The sequence below is a fragment of the Eretmochelys imbricata genome, chromosome 1 (genome assembly GCF_965152235.1).
Source record: "Eretmochelys imbricata isolate rEreImb1 chromosome 1, rEreImb1.hap1, whole genome shotgun sequence".
NCBI lineage: Eukaryota > Metazoa > Chordata > Testudines > Cheloniidae > Eretmochelys > Eretmochelys imbricata.
In genome coordinates, this window is record NC_135572.1 from 7,722,387 (window position 1) to 7,733,236 (window position 10,850).

Sequence of the window (10,850 nt, forward strand, 5' to 3'; positions counted from 1 at the left end):
TGGAACCCCAAGAGAAATTGGAGGCTTTTCATCTGCCTGGTCCTTATAACGTCAATGAAGGTTGCACTGACAGAGTCTCGGGCTGCACTCTGGGTATGGAAATGTCAGAACCTTCTGACCAGTCTGTGGCTGGGGTATTGTGCCCCTCAGCTACTCTCCCCAGCCAACCCATCTCTGTGCAGTCCCCTCCACCCTGTACCATACCCCTTCAGCAGATTCTGTGGGCAGTGGCTGCTGTGACAGGCCTGGTAGCAGATCTCTGATGAACCTGTGCTAGCAGGGAGCTGAAGAGGGTCCTAGAGCAGTTGTGGAGGCCCAGAGACTGGGGTGGGTGGGCCTGTCTACCAGTGGATCACTGAGATCTGTGCCTAACTTTGGGGATCCCTGGAGGCTGGGTCCTCCTTTTCATTCCTCGGGGAGAAGGGAAGGAAAACCCTCCACAGACCAATCTGAGGGAAAATTCCCTGTACTGAGCCTTGTGGAATCTCCCGTCCATGGCCTGCACCCTGGGTTTGTAATGCAGGAAAGGGGGCTGCCGGGGAGAAATCAGGTCCCATATTATTATTCTATTTTAGTTTATTTCAGCACCATCACACCTCTGGCAGCATCATCAGTGCCACTTGGCCACCCCGAGGTAGCCATGTGACTAATCGGAACCATATGAAGAGTGATGACCAGGAGTGGATTAACCACGGAACAAACCGTGTGGTGACATGGGTCCCCCAACAACAGGAGGGGCTCACAAAATGCAGGAGAAATCTCATCTAACAACGTGTCCCCAAGTCCTGGCTGGTGGCGTAGCAGGGCTCAGGCAGGCAGCCTGCTTGCATGCTATGGCTGGTGGTCCCATGCCACGCCCAGTAGCAGCCGACTGCTGGCACGTCTCTGTGCACCCCTGAAGTAGGGTGGGAGGTGTGACGGTGCCCCCCATAAGGCTTCATGGAAATATGCTTATAAATATATATGACATAACTTGAATATATTCTATGCTACGTATGCCGTGTAATATATCTACATAAAGGTTATGATCTACTGAATCTATTAATCCTATTTGTATTCATGTCTCATTTCTGTATTCGAAGTTATCAATATTGGCCTTGTACTGGCTTGATTTCTAAATAACCTTAGTAGAGCATTTGGTCAGTCCCTGGAGAAAGGAATTCGCAAACTTAAGTGCCCAATCAAGAAGCATTTAAGGAACAATGCATCTTGGAAGGCTCCAGTCCAAATAAGAAGTCTTCCTGGAGATATTCAAGATGCCATGTGGGCAACGGCTACTGCCTGTAAAAACTGAGAGTCACGCATGGACATGTGAGTGGCCCAGGTGACTCCAGAACTCCATCTTGGAGCTGGACTGTGCATATGCTAGAGGAGGGGGTCTCCACCCACAAGAGAAAGTCTAGTTAAGCCCATGGGAGACTCCTCCATTTTGTATTCAGCTGGCTAAGGACATAGCGTCTCCACCCCCAAGGATACTTGTATGAAACTGGAACAAAGGACAGTAACTACAGGGGCTGTGAGAGCTTCCTGGACCCAGACGAGAAGGAGGCTGGTCTGTAAAAGAGAGCTTATGGGAACTGCTGAGGTTTTTGTCTGTATTCTGTTTGATTCGACACAGACTTGCCTATTTTATTTTATTTTGCTTGGTAATTCACTTTGTTCTGTCTGTTACTACTTGGAACCACTTAAATCCTACTTTCTGTATTTAATAAGATCACTTTTTACTTATTAATTAACCCAGAGTATGTATTAATACCTGGGGGGCGGGGAGCAAACAGATGCGCATATCTCTCTATCAGTGTTATAGAGGGCAAACAATTTATGAGTTTACACTGTAAAATCATAAATGGTGGGCATCTGAGTGTTAAAGGCAGGAACACTTCTGTAAGCTTCATTCAGTTAGGCGTCCAGCTGTCAGGGGACGTGGTTCAGGCCTGGGTCTGGGTTTGCAGCTGGCTATCAGGTTTGGCTCAAACCAGGCAGGGCACTGAAGCCCTCAGCTGCCAGGGCAGGAAAGCAGGAGCAGAAGTCATCTTGGCACATCAGGTGACAGCTCTCAGGGGGTTTCTGAGATCCAACCTGCCACAGGAGGCATTTCTATGTGCTCCCCTGCCCCACAGACCCACTCCCCCGCTCCCCTCCAGGGGCACACAGAGATTTCCAGCAGCCGCACAGCAGGCCGGGGTGTAACGATGTTGTCTCTGCCGGGACTCAACCGAGAGTGTGAATTCGGGACAAATTGCTTCGAGCAGAGCAGTCACAGTCCAAATCTGGGGGTCCTTTACATCTAAGGCACGCCAAACCAGCAAACAGAGAGGACTTTGGTTTTACCCCACTGGCTAACCTGAAGTCACACAAGCAATTCCCTTAGACACTCCAGTTTCCCAGTTTCACCTCCAGTGCCACTCGTTATGAGGGTGAATGGTTATGAAAACCAATGCCCCAGTAAAAGAAAAAAGGTTCCCCCGACCCCAAAGGAACAAGCCCCAGACCCAGGTCAATATGCAAATCAGATCTTACCCACAAACCACGCTGTTGCCAATCCTTTTGAATCTAAAACCTAAAGATTTATGCATAAAAAGAAAGAAATTCATAGATAAGAGCTAAAATTGGTTAAATGGAATCAATTACAGACAGTTCTTGGTTCAGGCTTGCAGCAGTGATGGAATAAACTGCAGGTTCACATCAAGTCTCTGGAGTCCATCCACAGCTGGGATGGGTCTTTCAGTCCATTCTTCAGAGCTTCAGTTTGTAGCACAGTTCCTGCAGAGGCAAGAAGCAGGATTGAAGACAAAATGGAGGAACTTCCAAGGCCTTTTATATTCTCTGCCATGTGGAAGGACACCCCTTTGTTCTTACTGTGGAAATCACAGCAGCAAGATGGAGTTTGGAGACACATATCCATGCATGACTCAGTTCTTTGCAGGCCAATGCCATTGTTTCCATGATAGTTTGAACGTTCCCAGCAAAATTCAGATGTGCTTCGGAGTCTCTCAAAGTCAATTGTGAGTTAAGTGTTTCTTGATTGGGCACTTAATCTGCAGAGTCCCTTCTCAAGAAGCTGACCAAATGCTTCACTTATGCGACACATTGAGACACAAGTACATAGACAATATTCATAACTTCAACTACAAAATGATACACACATACAGATAGCATAATCCTAACCAACAAATCATAACCTTTTCATAGACACCTCATATGTCAACTTTTGGACAATATTTGCTGCAAATATATAACAGTGGTTGCAACAATGATCTATACGGTCACAGTTTATGTCAATAATATCACAAAGGGCGATGGCGGCTCCTTCCCCACTCTGCTTCCCTCTCTCTACCCCACTCCGAGAAGTGGCGGGCATGTCCCTCTAGCCCCTGCGGGGGGTGTCACTCTGTGCTGCCCTCACCCCGAGCGCAAACTCCACAGCTCCTATTGGCCAGGAACATCTGCCAGTGGAAGCTACTGGGGTGGCGCCTGCCGCCAGCTGCCCCCCCCCCCGCCTGGCCTACAAGCTGCTGCCAGAGGGGTGTGAATACCAGTCACTTTGGGAGCTGCGCCACCCGAGGTAAGTGCTACGCCCCTGACACCCTCCGGCACCGCAAGGCCCTGGCCCAGACCAGAACCCACACCCGTCACCCAAACTTCCTCCCAGAGCCCGTCCCCCCACCCCATTCCACACCACAACCCCGTTCCCCAGAGCCTGACCCCCTCAAACTTCCTCCCAGAGCCTGACCCCCTCACGGCCTCCCACACCCCAACCCCCTGCCCCAGCCCAGAACCCACACCCAAACTTCCTCCTAGAACCTGTCTCCCCACAACCCCTCCCATAGCCCAACCCCCTGCCCCAGGCCAGAGCCTGCACTACGCACTGGAATGTGCTCCCAGAACCTGACCCCTCACACCCCTCCCATACCCCAACCCTCTGCCCCAGGCCAAAGCCTGCACCCCGCACCCAAACAACCTCCCGGAGCCCAACCCCCACACCCCTTCCCACACCCCAACCCCCTTTCCAGGTCAGAGCCTGGACCCTGCACCCAAAGGTCCTCCCAGAGCCTAACCCCCACACCCCAACTCTCTGCCTCAGCCCAGAAACTGCACCCCGCACCCAAACGACCTCCCGGAGCCCAACCCCCACACCCCTTCCCACACCCCAACCCCCTGCCTCAGCCCAGAACCTGCACCCCGCACCCAAAGGCCCGCCCGGAGCTCAACCCCCACACCCTTTCCCACACCCCAACCCCCTGCCTCAGCCCAGAAACTGCACCCAAACTTTTTCCCAGAACCTGACTCCCCACACCCCCTCCCATACCCCAATCCCCTTCCCTAGGCCAGAGCCTTCACCCTGCACCCACACCCCCTCCCACACCAATCAAGGTACCTCACCCCCTCCCTGCGCCAATCAAGGTACCTCACTTTATTTTCATTTACTTCCTATTACTTATAATAGAGGAGGAGGAGGAAGAAAAACAGAATGAAAAATGGGAGGGGCAGATAAGAGAGAATGTTCTTTTCTTGGCTGGGTCCCAAAGGGGGGGAGGACCCAAAAATAAAGCGATGCATGGGGGGTCCCACTAACTCTAAATCCCCCACTGGTAACGACAAGCCCGGATTCCAGGAATAGAGCCTGTGGCAGGGCTGGAGCTGCCGTCCAGTTGGGCAGCATCACCGGGCGTCCCCTGTGAATTGGCCTCCGGCAGTTTGCCATTGGTCACGCCAGGGGTTAAAGCTGGTGCGTACAAAGCCAGGCAGCTGACATTCCCTGATGGCCAAGAGGCCCCCGAGGGACTGTGCCGGCAGGCTTCATAAAGACAGTTGCCTCCCTCTCTGAACAGAGACTGCCTGCTGCTGATGCAACCGCTCCGATGACTCCTTGTTCTTTAGGGTGAAGACCTCTGGTGTCAGCGGCTCCCCTTCTAGCAGGAATTGGGTACGTTGGCAGGTTTCACTGTCTTTAAAATGTGAAGTGAAGGGGAAAGGCTGGAAACTGTTACCATTGGCAGATGTTCTGTGCAGTGGCAGAGGAAACAGCGGGGCTGTCGGGTGACTCAGTGAGGGGTTTGGAAGACAGGCAGCATTAGGCAGCTTGGGAACCGTGCTCCACGGTGGGCTGTTCAAGCTACACAGAAATCTGACATTCACGGTGAGCTCAGACTATAACAATTCCCATGCCCTGCATCAGGATTTCTCAGTGGATGCTATTTCTAGAGGTGCCATGTGCTCTGGGCGCGATCCTGCCAGTGGCTGAGCGAGAGGAAATCCCACGGATTATCAGTGACTAGTTCCCAAATCGCCTCAGGTTTCTTTGCTCCTGGAATTTTATTCAGCAAATGCATTTTGAAAGGTTTTATTGTCTGGCTCGATTGTGAAAGCCGGAATTCAGAGCTGCGTTGCTCTGTGGTAACAGGTCCGATAGGGTGTATGTCTGTTTCCTGAATGGCTGAGGGCTATAGAATCTCTGCCCTGTAGAAACCCCTCAGAGTTACAGGGCTCGCAGCATCTCTGTCCTCTCTCTGGTTTTCTAGTGCCATTTTCAAAGATTTTACTCTCTGGCTCAATTGTGAATGCAGGAATTCAGAGCTGCAGATTCTCCGTGCACAGGCTGCAGACTGACAAAACAGAACCTGAAGAGACCCAGTCAGCTATTAACCTAGGGACAGGGGAGCTACTAGACTTTTGTTTGCTGACAAGCGACTGAATGAGGGTTGAGACACTGCGATCTTTTCAGATTCTGAAGAAATCCAGATGACAGACGCTCCATTTTAAGTCCCACTGTATCCTGAGAAATCAAAGAATATTAGGATTGGAAGAGACCTCAGGAGGTCATCTAGTCCAATCCCCTCCTCAAAGCGGACCAATCCCCAACTAAATCATGCCAGCCAGGGCTTTGTCAAGCCTGACCTTTAAAACCTCTAAGGAAGGAGATTCCACCACCTCCCTAGGTAACCCATGCCAGTGCTTTACCACCCTCCTCGTGAAACATTGTGTGTATGAAAGTACAGATGTGTAAACGTTATGCCAAAACTTCTCATTGTAATACAAATATTACAAATCAAACTTTCATGACATTCCTGTGTATTGAAAGCCAGCAGTAGAGTTTTTGGAATCTCTACAGGAAAGAGTAGTGGAAACTTTACTGCTTAATGGCTTTTGCTTTAGAAAGTATTTTGGAAATACTCCACATACTGTTTGCAATGGGTTTCTGCTATGGACTCCTTGTTCAGTGAACAGTTGTCTGACAGTGTCTCCTGGTAACTGACCAAAAGATGTTTCTAACACTTACATTCAGGGTCATGAACACAATGGCTCTGCAAATCTCTGTTCCAGCAGTAGAGAGCTGAGGTGCAGGAAAGAGGAGTGTTATAGGGGTTGTATGAAATTTAAAAATATCACCTCTTACATGAGCATGGCAGAAGTAACTTGGACACTCGTCTGGATATGAGGGAAAACCTAGTGTTTGCACGGCATCAGACGTGGGTGACGCCAACTCCTCCCCCATCCAGCTGAAGTAACTGTCCATGTTAGCTTATAACTTGCCAGATAACTACAATCCCTTGCATGGGGAGAGGATGCAGGTCCTATGAGGATTAAGAGAAGGCTGTAGGATGATCCAAATCTCTGGATTCAGTCAACACTATTCAGGCAAAGCACTTCAGCTTCTCTTGGAGGGATTCTTAGGGCTCACATTGTATCACCGGGAGCATTTGGTAAGGGAAAGTTAATAGATCCCAGTTCTGATCAAATTTACACATTTAAATCTGGAATGATGCAGTTGAAGTCTCTATTATTGAATTAAGAACCTGGCCCTAAGAATTTATCCCATGTACCTTAAGAGACAGTGGCATAATTTGGACTCTCAGGAGGTAAAAAAAATTATATATAATCTCACCCTTCTGCCAATCAGAGTTGGCAACAACAAGGGCCAGGTTCAGTATCTAGGGTTTCCATTCCAATAACACAATGCAAAACCGGCTCAAGCCCCACCCAGTGACCTGGGACAAATATATACCACCCCCTCTAGCAAGCACAGAGTCTGAGTGTAGCAAAAAGCCTTTTAATAACAGAGAGAAATAAAGTGGCATTATGTTGGGCAAACACCACCAATAAGATTCGTAACACAACCCATGAACAAAAAACCCACCCCAAGCAAATTGGGGCGTGTCCTTTCCGTTTGGTTCTTGAGTCCAGCAACCCAAAATCACCCAAAGTCCCAAAAGTCCAAGAACCCAAAAGTCTCTGTCCCTGGTGAGGGCAGTCCCAGAGTTTGAAAGTTTATCTGCAGATTTTTACCTCCTAACCTGGGTGGAGACGTGGGTGGGAGGGGGGTTAAGAGGCACCTTAAGTAGTCCAAAGCTGATTGCCCCACCTCTCCATGGGGCTCCGCTCTGCCAGCCGCCCCTATGAGCTGCTCCAGGCATCTGACAACCTGCTCCACTCCATCAGCTGCTCTGCTCTGCCAACCAACCGTCCCGCAAACTGCTTTGCGATATATTTTCAGGCTCCCCCACTACTTAACGCAACACTCAGTGATTTCAGCTCTTTGTAAGTTTAGCTCTTTTGTGATTTCAGCTTGTAGTAGGGGAACCTCAATGCTTGTACACCATTAGTCCAAAACGAATTCAGCTTAACAGCCTGTAACTAAACACCTAATAGAATCATAATTAGCTCTGATAGTCCACAATAGACAGAAAAGGAGGCACAATCAGCATGTAATACCCTCACTAGGAAGACCCATACAACCAAGTATTAACACCTGTCCCAATCCTCTCTCCAGTCACTGGGTTTTGGAACCCATGACCCTTGCCTAGCGAGTGCTGCTGAGTTGATGGAGAGTCCCTCCATCATAACCAAAGGCCAAGTACAGTTCCACTGTCCTTGATTCACATAATCAGGATAATAACAGTTTATTCCTGCCCCAATAACAGAGAAATTGGGGCTCTTAGAGCAGCCAAAGTGACCACTAGGCAGGGTGGGTGTGCCAATGCAAATGAGATCAGCCACTGAAGTTCTTTTCCACAACACACCATGACTCGCCACCAGATGTCAGGGTAGAGCTCATTCTGACTGTGCTTACATAGATAGATAGATAGATAGATAGATAGATAGATAGATAGATAGATAGATAGATAATGAGGCAATGAAACACGTTTATGAATGGCTTCTATGCAGGGCAGATAAATACAATGACCTTTTTCACCATGCACTTGCCATGTGTTTACACAAATGTCATGATACAATGGGCCATACTCAGAAGTTAAGAGCCAGAAAGGGTGTCTCTGCGAAGGTCACAATTGTAAAATAACAGCATTCAAGTAGGCTGTGGAACTCAAAGCCACAAGATATCAGTGGGGCCAAGAGCTTAGACCCTTTCAAAGAGTGACTGGGTGTGTATATGGGTAACCAGAATATACAATTCCAGTGTTGAGGATTGTTTTAAAAAGTCTTGGAAGGGCACACAACCTTCCTGATTTATACCACAAAATATGTCTTACTAGTGGGTGTTGAGGGAACCTTTTCCTGGGAGCAGGTTGTCTCATAGCTGCCTATTATAGGGCTTCTTCCACCTTCCACTGAAGCATCGAGAACTGGTCACTGGATACTGAGCTAGATGGACTGCAGGTCCAGTCTGGCAGTGCCAATCTTCTAATCCATGGTGTAAATCCAAGACTATGTTTTTGATGATCTTCCTTGAGATCCTGGAACACTCTAGGTTTGCACAGAGAGCAGAATGATGTCTCATTAAATATCACCTTGTCACCTGTTCTTTTTCCTTTCAGGAAGGAAAGTCCAAAACTCTTGGGACCTGTCCTGTACATTATGTCAGTTGTCAATGACACCAAACTCAACTCTGCAATGTTCCTTCTCACCGGGATACCTGGGCAGGAAGAGGTCCATCTCTGGATCTCTATCCCCTTCTGCTTCATTTATGTTTTTTCAATATTGGGAAATTCAACCATTCTGTTCATTATAAAAATAGATCCAAGCCTTCATGAGCCCATGTACATTTTCCTTTCTATGTTGGCAGTCACAGATCTTGGCTTATCGATATCCACCATACCAACAATACTGGGTATATACTTGTTTAACTCTAGGGAGATCAGCCTCGATGCCTGTTTTGCCCAGCTGTTCTTCATCCACTCATTTGCAATGATTGAATCCTCCATACTCTTGTTGATGGCGTTAGACCGCTTTGTCGCAATCTCTAACCCACTGAGATATGCTTCCATCTTAACCCTGCCGAGAATATTCAAGATGGGACTGGTATGCGTGCTAAGAGGGGTGGCCGTATCATTCCCATTCCCCTTTCTCCTGAAACGGTTCCAATACTATCGAGTCAATGTCCTCTCCCATTCCTACTGCCTGCACCAGGATGTCATGAAGCTGGCTTGTTCAGATATCACAGTCAACTACATCTATGGCTTGTTTCTTACAGTCTCCATGGTGGGGTTGGATTCACTGCCCATCTTCCTCTCTTATGTGATGATCCTCAAAACGGTGCTGGGTGTTGCATCCCACACAGAGTGCCTCAGGGCCCTGAACACCTGTGTCTCCCACCTCTGTGCCGTCCTGCTCTTCTACACACCAGATATTGGCTTAGCTTTGATACACAGATTGGGGAAGGGCTCTTCTCCCTTACTACAGATTGTCCTGGGCTACATCTACCTCCTCGTCCCGCCCCTGATCAACCCAATCGTGTACAGTGTGACAAGCAAACACCTTCGTGGGAGGATAATCAGAGTGTTCGTCAAGTGAAAGGTCAATGCTGGCTCCCATGCTGATGACCTGGGAGATGAAAAACATGGGCCATCTATTCCTTGTTGGACCCTTACATCTGTGACGACATGAGCTACTGATCTCCAGTCTGTAGAGAGAGGTTCAGACAGTGTTTAAGGTCTGGAGCAATGGGAGAGGGGCTGTTGAGGAAGGACAGCTCACTGCAGGATGGAGACCAAGGCAGTCAGCAGCATTTACAAAGGGCTTTTCTACACTGCCAAGTTTTGTCAATGAAACTTATGTCAACATGAAAAAATCGACAAAAGCAAAGTCACCAAAGCAAGTCTACATTTGATCCCTCTGTCAACAGATTGTGTCCACATTCGGGGCACCATTGTCGGGGGCGATGCATTGTGAGTATGTATCCCACAGTGCCTGGTGACACCATTCTGACCTTAAAAGAAAAGGAGTACTTGTGGCACCTTAGAGCCTAACCAATTTATTTGAGCATAAGCTTTCATGAGCTGCAGCTCACGTGAGCTGTAGCTCACGAAAGCTTATGCTCAAATAAATTGGTTAGTCTCTAAGGTGCCGCAAGTACTCCTTTTCTTTTTGCAAATACAGACTAACAAGGCTGTTACTCTGAAACCTATCATTCTGATGTTGCACCTTATAATGCTTTTTGGAAATATGCTCATGAATGTAAATATGACATAACTGGAATATGTTTGGTTTTACCTATGACATGAAACATATCCCTGTAAAGGTTGTGATCTCCTGAATATATTCATCCTATTTGTGTGCATGTGTCATTATTGTGTTTGAAGTTATGAATAGTGGCTGTGTACTTGTTTGATTTTAAGTAGCCTTCGTAAGGCATTTGGTCAGCTTCTTAAGAAAGGAATTTGCAAGAGCCCAATCAAGAAACACTTAATTGACAATGGAACCTTGGAAGACTCCAATCCACATAAGAAGTCTACTTGTGACGTTCAAGGTAGCATGTGAACAATGGCTGCCACCTGTAAAGTTCTGAGTCATGCATGGACATGTGACTTGCCCATTTGACGCGAAAACTGCAGCTTTTAGCTGGATTCTGCATAGGAGAGAGAAGGGGATTCCACCCACGAGAGAAAATCTAT

The 10,850-nt window shown here is 48.1% G+C and overlaps 1 protein-coding gene across 1 annotated transcript; it reads left to right on the plus strand.

Annotated features, from left to right (window-relative positions):
• The first annotated feature begins 8,814 nt into the window (after positions 1-8,814).
• Positions 8,815-9,750, plus strand: LOC144279464 (olfactory receptor 51G2-like). The gene has a single exon (XM_077840983.1). It carries the CDS (start codon positions 8,815-8,817, stop codon positions 9,748-9,750), a length of 936 nt encoding a protein of 311 aa, XP_077697109.1.
• The last annotated feature ends 1,100 nt before the right edge of the window (positions 9,751-10,850 follow it).

What these genes read in the sequence shown, in the direction of transcription:
- LOC144279464 (XM_077840983.1), top strand. Translation starts at nt 8,815, where the DNA reads ATGTCAGTTGTCAATGACACCAAACTCAACTCTGCAATGTTCCTTCTC.